At 39.0% G+C, this 16,163-nt stretch overlaps 1 protein-coding gene across 1 annotated transcript; it reads left to right on the top strand.

The window, feature by feature from the left end:
* Window positions 1–1,978: 1,978 nt before the first annotated feature.
* slc12a10.1 (solute carrier family 12 member 10, tandem duplicate 1) lies at window positions 1,979–13,525 on the top strand. Its single transcript, XM_070929790.1, has 27 exons — window positions 1,979–2,160; window positions 2,682–2,838; window positions 3,282–3,413; window positions 3,540–3,615; window positions 4,167–4,262; window positions 4,419–4,558; window positions 4,798–4,908; window positions 5,043–5,154; window positions 5,553–5,683; window positions 5,780–5,864; window positions 6,579–6,736; window positions 6,934–7,041; window positions 7,703–7,826; window positions 8,030–8,131; window positions 8,350–8,505; window positions 8,659–8,758; window positions 8,996–9,107; window positions 9,272–9,406; window positions 9,594–9,700; window positions 9,976–10,058; window positions 10,155–10,223; window positions 10,985–11,089; window positions 11,353–11,464; window positions 11,696–11,782; window positions 12,254–12,383; window positions 12,533–12,600; window positions 13,387–13,525. Exons 1-27 carry the CDS (start codon window positions 1,979–1,981, stop codon window positions 13,523–13,525), a joined length of 3,117 nt encoding a protein of 1,038 aa, XP_070785891.1.
* The last annotated feature ends 2,638 nt before the right edge of the window (window positions 13,526–16,163 follow it).

Genomic DNA, 16,163 nt, shown 5'->3' with positions numbered 1-16,163 from the left:
CAAAGTTAAGAAATAGAATAGAAGACAATAAAGGGCCCTCTAAACTATTTTTAGTGTGCATCTTGTGAAAGCAGACGAGGACCTGGAGAACATTACTAGGTCACGTACAGTCAACAATTCTGAAATGAAACGTAGGTTGAGTCAGCCAACAAAAGCTCAGCCGTTGCCTTATCTCTGAAAATTTGAATTTACGCACATTATAATGTGTCATTTATGATTGTCGTCGTATTTAGAAACATTTCACAAGAATTTTTGAGTACCAGAATAAGTGAAAATAGCTCATATTTTGAACAAACATCCCAGAATAAATGATGAATAAAGATCCCAAAACATTATAAAAATGTTCATCTTCACGTCTTTTAGGTGCTGAAGAGTGGGGAATTATTTTGGTGTTACTGTGTGTCTACTTCTTGTCAAGATTTTTCTATTAAACGACCATTAATGTGACATATTTGACGTGTGCTTCCAAGAAAATAGAATAAAAGGTGTGTGTTGTATTTTGAGTTTACAGTACATAGGACGTAACTGTAAAATCTGTTCAGCTGTGGTTGCTATTACTAACCACCCGCTTGTTCTTCTGTTTACACCAAACTTTGCTGTTGCTGCTGCCAGAAACACTTCCTGTGTTGTGTGATGATATATTTTCTGAGAGAGCCACTACCAGAAACAAAAAATATAAAATATAAGAGGTTACCTGGAAAACATACTGTCAACAGACACTTTATGTGTGTTAAAATGTTGCATTATCACTCAAATATTGTATTTTATTCTACTATGTGAAAATGATAACAGTTTAAAGATGAGCGTGTGAACCAGGTTTGTTTCAAGACCGGATTACTTTTTTTAACCTAAGTTGAGTCATTTGCTATTTTCCCAAATAATTAATTTATGGAATAAACTACAAGATCATGCATCAGAAAGAAGCAAAATTATCTTTCATATCTATTTTTTTTTTAGTGTACACAATGATAAGGTGTGTGTGTGTGTGTGTGTCTGTGAGGGGGAGGGAGAAAGCTGAGAAAGATAGGAGGGGATGTCCCCTCATTGACGGTATAGATATAAAGAGTCGCAGTGTCAAATGAAAGAGGGAACATATTTCATCTGTTGGCAACAGCTTTTTCATCTGGAATAGAAAACACCTGTGTGAGTACTTTAAGACTTGTTTTTCCTTAATATGTTAGACAGACACGCCCTTTAATCACATTTAAAATGTGTATTGTGATTGGATAAAGTTCAGGTTATTGCTGCATTAGTTTGTAGGAGGTTATTTCAGTATTATGATCAATATATTAGGTTAAATACATTTGCAACTATTTGTAGCATTCATTTATTTTGGTCTCACTAGAAAGAAAGAAATAATATGTTTACACGAAAATCTCACCTAATAAAACCCTCACAAACAATTTATGATCTTATGCTAAATGTTGTCTAGCAGGTTTGAAAAAAGACACAGTTACTATTTCTAATGCAGGCGCTTCATAGACGAGCTCGGGATCTTGTCGAAAAGACGACTCCCACACAATGCACTTGCATTCAAGACTTATATTGAATCAGTAACGAGTCCGCATCATTATAGTCAAAAGACAATTCTTTTTAGTATGAATCAGTATCAGTAAAATCAAACATTTACCAACTTTAACCCATATTTACAGCGTTTTTAGCAAATTGATCAACACTTTTCATTCACCTCTTGGGAATTGCCAAGAAACTAACCACCTTAGTTTAGTTTAGTTTAGTTACTTAGCTGAGTCCAAGTGAGACCAGATCGCTTGGTAACTACTAGTTACAGACATGGTCACTGTTAGAGGACCAATGTGGCATGTTGACCATTAGCAATTAAATGAATTCCCTCTTCAGATAATTGATATTAGTACTGGTGACCATCATTTCTGTGTCTCATACATCATTTAAAAAAACTTGATGCTAACAATTCTTAATCAGCCCCCCACTCCCCCACAGGAATCAGTAAGACGTGCCGATGGGGCAGATCAAATCCAAACGTGATGGGTTAGTCCAAGGCGTTCTCCCTCGTGTCCGCTTCTCAACCAATGAGGAGGGACATCCCAGGTACTCTTCACACCATTTTGACGCCAGCAGGCAGCAACAAGATGGTAACCTCCAAATTCCTCCAACCATCGTTGTCTCTGAAGTGGACTCAAGGTTTGTGTTGTTAACTTCTCGTGTCCATTCACACTTTCCAAATCACATTATATCACTGGTCACTATATCCTTTATTCCATATTTAAGAATTAGTCATAATTTTAGGTTAACGTTAACTTTAGTCATTCCTAGACACTACAGACTAACTCAAATGAAACCAACAAAATGGAATGAATCGACAACGATATACAAATATATATATTTTGCTGTCCTAAAACCATATAGATCGTGTTTCTGTGGTATTTTTATGCCTGCATCATTAGATACTTTAAGTAAGTGGAGATTAAACCTTGAACTCTCAAAAAAAACAGAAATGCCATGTTGAATTTACTGTCACTGAAATGTATTTTCTGTCAGATTTTCAGGTAAATTATTCATAGTCTAGCAGCATCTAGTGGCCATTAAAGGAACTGCAGCTTGTGACAATTGCAAATTAGCTTCAACATTTTGTTTAATTTGCTTTTATTTTTTTCTGTTTTTCTCTGTAAATAACACTTTTGCTTGCACCTCTTCTGCAACAGTGCATCAGAGCCTCAGGGCTCGAGGATGGAGCTGCGGAGGTCTTCCTTCTACAGCACGCTGGACCTGGTGCCGCAGCTGGAGCATTACGCCAGCACACTGCCACGCCAGCAGGCGAGGAGCCGACCATCTCTTGAGGCTCTCCGCAGGTCCTTCGAGGTAAGTTTTTCTTCACCTCTGCGAACCACATCTCACAGAAACTCACCATCTAACTTGGCGGAGCCCTTTTTTTTCTTTTACTTAAGTAAAATTTTGAATGCAGGATTATTTTTACATTTTGCTACCTTTACTTAAGTAAAACTTGTTAATACTTCCACCACTGGAAATAGCACTGAATATTCTGTATATGTGTCACAATTAGTTAATTATATCAATTGTATTTTCACTAATTCATTGTCAATTCCAAAGATTTTTGAATATTTGGGGTAGGGGCTAAATTGGATTCATTATCATCGGGCTATTTACATTTTTTCAGACTTAAACTGATTCAAACATATGTGAAGATTACAGAGTTCAGTGGTTACAATAAGTTAGGCATGTTGTATGAGCCATGCTGTAATGTCTGTCTCTCCTCTTTTTTGTATAAAATGTGCTTTTCTCAGGAGGTGGAGGTGGCAAACACCACCACAGACTCGGGAGTTAGCAGCCTGCCAGTCACAGACAGCGGGAATGAGGAGTCTCAAGCTCCGCAGGAGAAAGCTCCTGTTAGATTTGGCTGGGTGACTGGAGTCATGGTGAGCGAAGCTTGTTTGCATTTGAATGTATATACATATATTTCACAATCATTTCAATTGTTTTAACGTGTGTACATCCCACTAAAAAACACTTAGTGAACTGTTTTTATTAATCTTTTGTCACAGGTTCGTTGCATGCTCAACATTTGGGGAGTCATCCTGTTTCTCCGCCTGTCATGGATCACTTCTCAGGCAGGCATTTGTGAGTTATCACTTCATTCCTCTGTTTTGTGACTGTAACGCTCCATTGCTTGCTCTCACTCTCTATGACTTTAATTAGTTTACCTTTACACATTATGTTGCATGAGAATAGTGTGTGCACATTTCTGGTTAAGTTAAGTTAACCTGAAGTTAACCTTAAACGCATAATGGGTTGAAACATGCAAATGAAGAAGTAAAATAATTTTAGCCTTTTAAATTTCGACAACTCAAGTCACACTCGATGCTGACCCCTCAGGATTCTTTGTAGAGACATAAACTGTAATATGAGTTTTTCAACCAAACTTTGTGCCCTACGCTGGTCCAAAACTGATTATGTTTGTGTTTACACCTGCAGCATACTGCCATTACTCCTGTTTTCTCCATATTCAGTGACAACTAGAAGTGATTCACAAACTCCTACATGTACAGTACATACACATGATCATGTAGAGGCAAAAAAGCTAGCTACGATAGGCCTTGAAACCTAAAAATAAATACCCAACAATATTGATGTAATATCATAGTAATGATGAATACCTCATCTCATCTCAGTGTTGACTTGGCTTATTATCCTGATGTCTGTGACGGTGACCTCAGTAACTGCCCTCTCCATCTCCGCCATCGCCACCAACGGGAGGGTAATCTCAGGTCCGTCACTTGCTGTGTCTTAAAATCTGTGCAAAGTCTTGGATACAATCAAAATAAAATATATTTTTAGATTTCCGCAAAATTAGTTATCATTTATACCTAAATGGTGTCTGTCATATTTTATGATAATCTTTTGTGGTTGAACATCATTTTCAGGTGGGGCGTATTTCATGATCTCCCGCTCCCTGGGTCCTGAAATTGGTGGACCAATTGGGATGGTCTTTTCCTTCGCCAACGCTCTGGCCTGTGCCCTCAATACTGTTGGCTTTGCAGAGGTTGTCCGTGATTTAATGCAGGTACTTCAACACTCTGAAGATATATATATAATGTATATATATATGATATCTACTGAGCTCTTGGGCATAACATAACAGTATTCTTCATTTGTAAAGCGTAAATTACTTTGAACTCAAAAACATTTGAACTGAAAGGTCCAATGATGACTCCTGACGTTAATGTTTACCCAACACTTACTCTATATACATCATGTTTGGTTTCTTATGTATGTGTGCATAATTTGGTTGTATTAATGTAGGAGTTTGGTATTGTCATGGTCGACGCAGTCAACGATGTCCGTATTGTGGGCTTGATCACGGTGACTTTTCTTCTGCTCATTTCATTGGCTGGAATGGAGTGGGAGTCCAAGGTGAGCACATCCTGACACATCTCACTTTATTTGCTGGATTTGGCCCATACATCTCCCTATCTCTTACTAACTTTTACTCTTCAATCATTTATTTTTCCTTTTTTTCTTCTCTTTCATTTGTCTCTGTCTCTCAGGCCCAGATTTTGTTCTTTGCAGTTCTTATGGTCTCGTTTACCAACTACTTGGTGGGCACAATCATCCCTCCCAGTCAAGAGAAACGGGCCCAGGGCATCTTTGGCTACCAAAGTGAGCTCAGACTTCTCTCTAATCCTAACCCTTAATTTACTTGAGGGATCATTGTATTGATTTTTTGTCTAACCCTAACCCTGCGCATATTCTGCATATTAAAACCATGACAATCTGCTGAGAAAAATCAGGGCAAATTTGGATTATGAAAAAATATCATTTGTAGCTCAAACTTTGCGTAGTTTCACTTTTTTTAGCGGCTCTTATGTAGTTTATCCGTAGTTTATATTTTCAGTTTTTATAACTGGATACATATTAGATGAAAAGGAAATAAATATAATCGAAATGTAATCGCATGAGTGCATAAAATCTGTTCCATCACCTTCACCATGTGGTTGTTATTGTAACCATGATGACAAACGTTCCCTAACCTTCGTGTTTTTGTTGCCCGTCATCAGGTGAGATCTTCATATCGAACCTGAAACCAGACTGGAGAGGACCTGAAGGCAACTTTTTCCAGATGTTTGCCATTTTCTTCCCCTCCGCCATCGGCATCCTGTCTGGTGCCAACATCTCTGGAGACCTCAAAGTAAGAAGAGAAAGTAATTTCAGAGAGATACTTTTTATGTCACAGCTACCAACAAGACTACATGAATGTTGACTTGTGTAATATTTCCTTTTGCAGGATCCTGCTACTGCTATCCCCAAAGGCACTATCACAGCCATTGTCTGGACTACATTCAGCTATCTCGTTATTTCTGTCACTGTTGGTAAGCTACTCATTTAACATATTTATTTTGATTCGCTTCTAATTGGTTGAATTATATGAACTGGTAGGGGTTATTTGAGGTGCTAGATCGTTTGGTAGGAGACCCAGAAGGCAGGGAGCCTGAGGATTTATCACTCATATTAAGAGCAGTGTCATCAGTGTACTGCATGAGCATGAGAGGATTGATTGTCTGGAAATAGTAGAAAAGGGAGAGATGTGACAAACTTTATGCACTTCAGCACTTCATGATGCACAGGACCCTTCAAACCCTTGTCATACCTCATTGGAGCGCTGATATAAAGTCCGTCTGGCCAGGACAAACACAAAAAATCATTAATCCCAGCTGCCATTGATATTATTAACAAGCAGTGAAGGATTTGCACACGAATACCTGCATATATTTGCACTTAGCTACTGCAGCCACAAGTACCATTTATTCAATATATTTGTGTAATGTGGGTTTTACTAGAGGTCTTCAAGGGCCCACAATTTTGAGCCCGAACCCAAACTCGACATGCTTAAATTCATTTTCAAAGAAAGAGAGACCTGATTGGGTCCCAAGTAAGTCAGACCCAATCCTAGTAGACCCAAAATGTCAACTCGAATAAACACATCATTTAACGAGCAGTTGTGGTCGTAAAGAGCAGCAATATGTTTCATGTGACTGAGCTATCACATTAAATCATATAATATTTACATCTTCTTTCTCCTCCAGCGTCGTGTGTGGTGCGGGACGCCTCTGGTAACATAAGTGACATTCTGGCTGGAAACATCACTGACGCCTGTGTGGGTCTGGGATGTAACCTTGGCTGGAACTTCACAGAGTGCATCCAGTCACAGTCTTGTGAATATGGCCTGGCCAACAATTCAAAGGTACCATTCAATCCAGAAGGCCTTCTGTCCTTCATGATCTTTTTTTATTCAAAAGTCTTCCACTGGGTTTGTAAAATGAGACAGTTTTCCTTAAATGTTGATGTCTATAATCTGTGTTCACAATACCTGTGTTCGTTACCGTTTTATGATATATGATAATGTCAACACTCCTTCTTAATGATGACTATTCCAACCAGGTACTGGGCCAAATTTCAGGTTTCTATTACCTCATCACTGCTGGTGTCTTTGCAGCCAGCCTGTCGTCTGCCCTCGGCTTCCTCGTGTCCGCCCCGAAAGTCTTTCAGGTGAGAAACCAGAGCTACACCCTGATGTTAAGCTGCCTCTTACATCTATCTAAGTTGTACTTTTATCAATAAAAATATGCAATTCCATATTTGAAAAAAGCAATAAAACAACCATTAATAAACAATTCGCTTTGATAAGCAGCGGAGTTGCACTTTTTCCTCTATTAAAAGCTGGTGTACATATACATAATATGTAATGTATTTTTAAACATGGTTAATGCATCCCCCTGTATTGTAGAGTATCTTTTACTACTGTCTAGTACAGAAAACAGTATAGCTGAACATGATTCACATGATTTCACTGTTTGTATTTGATGCAAAAATCAACAGCAGCAGTAACCGTTATCCACCTACAAAGTTTTCAAGAATTTATTACATTGTTGAACTGCCAGACTGCTTTAAAAGTAGGAAGGATTTTTAAAGTTTCAGCTGTTTTTCTTTACTATGATTGGTTAAGACAAATGACACCACCATCCACGATAGCTTGACCATCTTTGCTGTAGCATCAAATACCTCTCAAAGGGGCAGCAACATGACGGAAAGTAACATAATAAAAACGGCGTAGATATGAAGATTTGATGGACTAAAGTATGTATAAATGTAGTCTACCATGATGCACATTTTTGTTTTACAAGCTTATATTTTCTGCCTTATCTACCAGTGTCTGTGCAGAGACAACTTATACCCATACATTGGATTCTTTGCAAAGGGTTATGGGAAAAATGATGAGCCACTCCGGGCCTATATACTCTGCTACATCATTGCTGTGGCCTTCATTCTCATTGGTGGGTGTGATCTAATGCTGTCTTTGTTTAGTTATTGGAATTATTGATTTGTTTTAATCTCTTCACAAAACTGTGTTTTTGTTCTTGTTTTAATGATTGAATATTTAAGTAAAGAGAAAACAGTTGAAGGAGTTTTCAGAAGCTTTATCTAGCTCTGCATTTGTGGATGTGTTTCTGATTTCTCGTCTCCTGCATCGTTACAGCTGAGCTGAACACCATTGCAGCCTTGATCTCCAACTTCTTCCTGTGTTCCTACAGCCTCATCAACTTCAGCTGCTTTCACGCCTCAATCACCAACTCCCCTGGTGGGTTACCTGCTCACACACTACACTACACTACACACAAGTCCTACAAACTAAATGACAAAATGGTCGTTTGTCATTGCTTTCCAAAATGACCCATGTGAGATTTCTGTCTGGGCTCAGGTTTGGGGTTTAAGGTTTTCTTTTTTGAGGTTAAGTACATTTTGGGGGCATTTTATGCCACTTGAAAATCCTCTATTTCTCATTGTCGCCCCCTTTAGGATGGAGGCCGTCATTTCACTACTACAGTAAATGGACGGCTTTGTTTGGAGCAGTGATCTCTGTGGTGCTGATGTTCCTGTTTACCTGGTGGGCTGCTCTCACCACCTTCTGTATCATCTTCTTTCTGTTTGGATACGTCAATTACAACAAGCCAAGTGAGTCCCAAACAAATCATGTGTTTTGAAATGCAACTGTGTTCCAATAAGACTAACACAGACGAGATTATAGAGTGGAATAAGTCAGAACAGCATGATTTTGTCCCTGAGTTCTTTCATAGTCACCTCTTGTGTATGTTTGGACATCCACAGAGGTAAACTGGGGCTCGTCAGTCCAGGCAGGTACTTACAACATGGCGTTGTCGTACTCGGTCTCTCTGTCTGGTGTCGAGGATCATGTCAAGAATTTTAGGTGAGCGACCAGAGTTCTCATATTATGCATCAATAATCCCCCCATCACACGTCAGCTGATGTTTGTATGAGAACATGTTATTCGTGTGAAAGTCTGGAATTTGATCTCATACTTCTCATTTATTAGAATAGTTCTGTATTTACATGTTATCTTTTAGAAGTGACTATCACTGCTGATCGTATTCATTCACACAGTGACTGTTTACCCTCATCTGTGTCCTCTGATGGGTTCTTTCAGACCGCAATGCCTCGTCCTGACTGGGCCACCAAACCAGCGACCAGCCCTGGTGGACTTTGTTGGCTCCTTCACCAAGCATATAAGCCTCATGATCTGTGGAGACATCATCACGGTCAGTCTCAAAAAAAGGAAAATAAGAGAGATGATTTATATCCTTGTAACAAAGAAACCCTCCGATCTGCAACATCTTTACGGTAGCTTTTCATCAAACATGTTTTATTGGTCATGTCTTTCATTAAATCATTGAAGATATTATTGAATTCCTGACTCCTCTAGGAGCAGGACAGGCAGACTCGGCCGCACGATGCCACAGATTGGTTGGTGAAGTGGATGAACAAGAGGAAGGTGCGCTCCTTTTATACCCCTTTCACCGCCGACAGCCTCAGAGTTGGAGCACGACACTTGCTGCAGGTAAAACATCTCCTATTTGAGAAGCTGCATGTGTTTATCTGTGGGAAGCAACTACAGCTTCTATCATACAAAGCACATGGGGCTACCCATATAGTATTTCTACTTACAGTGTGTTTGTATTTGTATTTTGTGAACCCTAAAACTTTAAATATATTTTTTTTGTTCTCATTTGACTTTTTTTTTCAAGGCTTCTGGTCTTGGCAAGCTGAAGCCCAACACTCTGGTCCTGGGCTTCAAGGCAAACTGGAGGGACAGTTCTCCTGAAAGCATTGAAGATTATACCAACACCATATAGTAAGAGTAGATAAAGAAACAGAAAAAAAAATATTTAAAAGACTACACAGCTTTCTATAGTGTGAGGATATTTTAGTTTAAACAAAAGTTGAATATTAAAACCTTCATGAAGGTAGGATTTAAAGCTGGACTGCGTTAGTTTTAGCTAGGTGTACCTAATAAACTGCCAATGGTTACAGGTGCAGTAAGATTAACTGGTATTAATTTGTATCACCATTTCACTTTAAAACCTGCGTCTTAACTTTCTCCTCTTCTTTTGCGTTTCCTTTCTCTAGTGATACCTTCGACTCTAACTACTGTTTGTGTATCTTGAGGATGATGGACGGGCTGGATATCTCTGACCAGTTTGATTTTGAAGGTTAGAAATCCAGACTTCATACTCTCTTTGAATTTTCACTGTGTGCTTTCCTACAACTTGTCATATTTACATAATTATTAAAAAAATAATTTCCAGTGAACCAGGGCTTTGAACCTGATGAATCTGTTGAAAATGACGACCAGCAGTCTCCTGAGAGGGAATCAGGTGAGGACTTACTGTATGCACACATACACAGTTCTGAGGACATCCTGTTGACCTGCATTCATTCTTGAGGAATCATCTGTACTGTTAAATCCTAATTGATCCAACTGTAACTCAAATAGAAAACCATTTTTAGGTCCAGCTCTGACTTTTATTATTACTATTATGACTACATCTCTTAAAGGGACTCATATGTTACTAAAGTAAAATGTAACCCACTGAAGTGCACTGACATATCTGACAGTTTTAATACAAATTCAGATGCATGTTATTCCTATATGATTTGAATGCAGTGTTAATAAAGTACACAGTCCTTCCCTTCCTCAATTACTCATTCATTTTCTTACTGACATACTCCCTCAGTCAGTCAAATATGCAACTGTTTGCTAACAAGTTTGCCCTATCAACTTAAACGTGTCAATGTTGTGTTCACAACTTGTTTCTGCTACCGCCGAGTGGCCAAAAACGTTATTGCAGGTTTAATTAAGGTGAGATTTCGGCAGCCTCTTTGCTCTTCCTGCACTGCACACACAGCAGACAATGAGAATATAAACCCAGCTTCTGTTTTTCCTTTGGTAAGTGCGGATATGTAAAATAAAGGACTAGACCCTATGTTACTTCATGGTGTTCTCACCACCACCTCGTTCGTTAAAGTATTTCATTATATTGGGACATCTCAGAGTGCATTATTACTTTGTTATATTACTCAGATTAAAAATAATTATTTCCCCTGCACCTCACCCTTCCTCCTCTTGCTGTTACAGCTGACGACATCTCCGATAAAGGCGACAGTGATCAGATCAAGACAGTGTTTCAGAATGACCAGGGGAAGAAGACCATCGATGTCTACTGGATAGCTGATGATGGAGGTGAGCCTAAAGAGAGGTCTGACCTGACAAAACAAGCACAATACACTAGTTGTATGTCGACTTGTTGTTATTAATAATAATAATAATAATCAGATAATGTAGATGGGATGATAATCAATAATAACATCTCAGTTTTTAAAAAACCTTAATCATTTATTACAATAATAGTTAGTGGGAACATGGGGGAGCCACCTCCAAAAATGCACATTTATCACGGCTTCTCTTTCTTAACTGTAGTATTTCTCTTCTTCTTGTCTTTTCAGGTCTGACTCTGCTGGTGCCTTACCTGCTCACCAGGGGGAAACGCTGGCACCGCAGTAAGGTCAGGGTCTTCATCGTAGGAGATGAACAAAACATGGAGGAAGGCCGCAACGAGTAGGTTTTGGGCTCGTAACGATCTGAATTTATAAAATCGTATCTTTTTAAAAACCAGATAGTTTTATATTAAATCCAATGTATTTTTTCATGGAGGTTGTATTTGCAATACATAGATATTTTGAGTTCTCACTCCAGTTCATGGACACTTTTCTGTTGCAGTATATAACAGAGTGCATGATGGTCTGTGGAAACTGATGTGCTTATAGACTTGATTGTTGTGCCTTTCAGGATGATCGCACTGCTGAAGAGGTTTCGTTTGGATTTTAACGATGTTACAGTCATGACGGACAGTGAGAGGCGTCCACACGCCAAGAAGTATGTCTGCAAAACCTTTCGCAGTCACTGTCACAAGTCACAAGTTACAAGTTACAAGTTACAACAGACCCTGAAAACTGAACTGTTGTACTGATACAGGAAGGGATCGGTTTATAATGACAGATGTCATTTTCACTTCCTTGCACAAACCCAAGTTGTAGCTTTATTTGGAACAAACTAATGACAAAACCTTAAATCCACTGTGTGCAGTATTTGAAGTTTTCTAACTCCCCGAGTGGTCTGTTCCAAGATGACACCCCGAAGGATTTTTCCACACACAAGCGCATGCTGTAATCACATAAAAATGTTGGTTTAAAATGAGACAAATGAACCACAATGGGCTTTAGTATTAGATAGTGTTTTACAAATGTCTTTGAACCTTCAAAGATCAAGATTAGATTTTTGTAATTTAAGTAGATTTTCGCTCTGTCCTTCATCATACACTGACCTTTTTTTCTTGCTGCTTCTCAGCCTGAGTCGGTTTTTGGACAGTGTTGCCCCCTTCGGGCTGTATGATGAGCAGCAGGAAAGTGTTCAGGACCTGAGACAAAGCACCCCGTGGAAAATATCAGAAAAAGAGTTTGAGGCCTTCAAACTTAAGGTCAGGGTCTGTCTGTGTGTGTGTATACATTATTAATGTCCAACAACATGCTGCCCCTTTTGATGTCAATCACTGTGAATAAACTCAAATATCTCTGTGTGTCAGGGTCCATCAGTTGGAAGTTTACTTTTTATTTCCCCCCTTCACAGTCTGAGAGAAAAGTGAGGCTGAATGAAATCATCCGGAGGAATTCACAACACGCTGCTCTCGTGCTTGTGTGAGTACACAGTTTAAATTATCAGTTCAGGATATGACAAGTTAATTGAAATATCACATCAAGGCTCATCAGATTCACTGCAAATTGAGCATATTTAAAGGATCAGTGTGTAGGATTTAGTGGCATCTAGGGGTGAGAATCTACGGTGGCCTTCAAGTGAATTTGCACCACCAAACTCAAGCCGCCATCTTAACGTAAAAACACAAAAGTCCCTCTCTAGAGCTAGTATTTGGTTTGTCTGTTCGCAACAGGGCGGGCTCCATGGAGGAGGGCCTGCTCTCTATGTAGATATGAAGGGCTCTTCTTAGTTTTAGGTGATTATACACGAATGAAAACATAATTATAATTATTTCTCCCAATAGATTCCCTATATCCTACACACTGGTCCTTTAATGCACATGCTGTATTGCAGTTTTCCCTTGAGATCCTGCACCTACAATGTCTCTAAAAGTGGGTGGTCAGTATTTTGGATATTTTTTACATATTTTGGAGATGCTCCGCTTCGTTTTGGAAGAAAGTAACAAAAAAGTATCATCCCCATGTTCTCCCTTCCTCCTATCTCTACCCTCATATATCCAGGAACAAACTATGTGAACACTACACCAATGGCAGTGTGATTAAAAAAATGAAAAAGATGGGAGAGATCAGGTCTTTCTGGTTTCACTGCAAACCACAGCGGGCACTAATTTGACTTATGTCGTTTTTTCATCATAGGTCAAATGAAGGCAGCGTTTGTTTTTGTTGTGCTGTTTTGTTATGTTCATGTAAATGTCATGTTTTTTCCAGGAGCCTTCCTGTGCCACACAGCGACTGCCCCAGTGCTCTGTACATGGCCTGGCTGGATACTCTGACCTGTGGCCTCCACTGCCCCGCGGTGCTGATACGAGGAAACCAGCAGAACGTCCTCACTTTCTACTGCCAGTGAATCCCGTCTTACAGGGATGGATATTTTAAGACAGTAAATTGAAACAAACCCATGGGAACAAAGACAAAAAGCCACAAAAAACCTAAGAAGTGAAATAATAATAAAAGTTTTTGCAAGGTGTGCAATTGGTGGGTTAACAAACTTTATAATATTTGAAGGTGTATATGTGATATGTGTACAGATTAAGAGAGTGATGGAAGATAACACCAATACAGTTACATGTCATCAAGATCATCTTCAGGATGACGTGGATGCCAACGCCATCTTAGTCAGTTCCAACAGCTTCTGGTGAAAGCAAAGAGAGAGGAAGAGTCGAGGACCCTGCTGATGCTACTCGGCCGGAGCCACAACCTGGAACAATAAGGGACACAGGATGCACCCAGACCCAAAGAGAATGAGTGTAATCCAGGTAGTAAGGAAGTCTGAGATGCCGAGTGGTTGCACAGCCTGTGCTGTCCTGGGTTATTCATAGGTTCCAGTTATGCAACAACCACTATGTGTCCATCAGCAGCTACAGACACTGCAAATCTGACTGCACCAAAAACCAACATGAGGTGTCTTGGTCAGGTGTTGAGCCACTGTGAGCTTCCAGGACAGATTCATTACTCCTTGGCATAAAGTCTAGAATTTTCTAGAAATCTACAAAAGGGACGAAAAACATCTTCCAAAAGATATTCCCTCATTTGGTGTTTTGATGATGGTGGTAGAGAGGGCTGTCCAACACGTCGCTCAAAAATATCCTGTAAATGTCCAGTAGAGGAGAGATCTGGGGTCTATGAAGGCCTTAGTATATGAGCCATAGCTTCATTGAATCATTTAGGACACCCTTATGGAAACATCTCCACTTCTTATGCCTCTACTCGTTTCTTCAGGCTTTTCCTTTAATTTGTCACAAGTCTACATTTATATACTATACATCCAGTGCTTGAGACTATTCTTGATCCTCTTTGTTTTGAAAAACAAGCTTCTCAAAAACGTGAGACGTTTTTGTAAGGTTAGTGCTATTTACTATGCTTGAGATGCTTATTAGAATAATTACAAAAACAATGACTATATAAAATGTCCACCATTTTATTTGAATGTCCTAGTTATAAGTATGAAATATGTGCTATATAGTGCCCTCAAAAATTCCCACAATAAAACGAGCAAAATAGTATCTATAACAAGTGCACTGCTGGAATCTTACCTCAGGGGGTAAGATTATCAAATTATTGAATTTTTAATTAGTTTATTTAGGATCCCAAAGTGTGTCTTCATATGTGAAACAAATTTAATATTTTCCCCATAAGTGGCAAGACTTTGAGACACCTTTTCTTTCAAACTTCATGAATCTGCACTATTTGTACAGGCTGCATTTTGTGTAATGTACATTCTGTCTGCTTAATACTGTGATATGTTTGTTTTCTATAATATTAAATTAAATTACAACTATCCTTAAGGATATGGACTTATTCTTCAACAATGGACAGTTCCCTGGCGATGATATAGAGCTGAAACCTGTCCATCGGCACTGCATGGTTGTCTGTTGTACTATGATTTTGTTCTTATTTCTTGCTAGACTTTGGTCTAAACTTTGAGTCCTGAGGGAGTTGGACAGTTTTGTTTTGTTGGACATACACAGTAAGAGTTTCACCGTATTTCCCTAAAGCAAAAGACTACTGTATTGAAAAGGAAAGGACCTGGCGTAATGCTCAGAAGTATTGCAGAGATAAATACACAGACCATTGTCATGACAGACATGAAGAGACTCTGTGACTCTACAAGGAATGACACTGGCACTGGTTTAGGCTACATACTTGTCCCGTTACAAAGAAACCCTAAATGAGACAACAAGAAAAGTAAGTCAAAATTTGTGTTTACTTACTGATGTACTTTATAATATTTATGTAATTTCTACATGGGATGTTGGGACATGGGAAGAACCAGAGATGGGTGAGATTAGTGAGTATGGACAGGGAGTTTCACCAGGAAATGTATATAAGGAAGTGATACGCTCACTTCATCAGCCAACACCCTCCCAAACCCCCCCCCCAAAAAACAAACAAACAGGCTTTATTCTCTGCACACACAAAATGTCACGTGCAATTTGAAAGTATATGACTGGACTGAAAATAAGTCCACATACTTATAATATTAGGGGATCTAATGGAGCCAGAACCTGTGTTTTAGCTGTGTGAAATATGGTAAAGAAAAATAGCAGCCACCTGAATTTGACACCATAAGCCTTTAACATCATTTAAACACATAGGTAAGTGAACATGAAAATGCTGTTATTTGCAAATGATGGGATGGTTTACATTGCCTGTGAGTGTGAATGAAAAGAAATGAAAATAAAGTGAATAAGAACAAAAATGGGTTAAAATCATTGCTGGCATAACTCAGTCCAAACTCAGTATTTCTAGCGTAGCAAAGATGAATTTATTTTATTTTTTAGTGGATATTTTGGAATGACACCCTTCTTTCCACTTGTTGGACAGTGTGTGGGTTTTTTTCCCCCTGTTACATCATGTAAATTATGTTGTTGTCATCTTTGGATCATTTCCTCACTATGATAGACAGCTCAGACTTGTGTATTTCAATATTCAAATTCTGACATCAAGGTGGCTACAAGAGAGCACCCACCTGGTCAGTACTTGAG

This window comes from Enoplosus armatus, chromosome 23, assembly GCF_043641665.1.
Source record: "Enoplosus armatus isolate fEnoArm2 chromosome 23, fEnoArm2.hap1, whole genome shotgun sequence".
Classification (NCBI taxonomy): Eukaryota; Metazoa; Chordata; class Actinopteri; order Centrarchiformes; family Enoplosidae; genus Enoplosus; species Enoplosus armatus.
The sequence above is the reverse complement of the archived record's forward strand: the minus strand, read 5'-3'. Positions and strand labels throughout refer to the sequence as shown.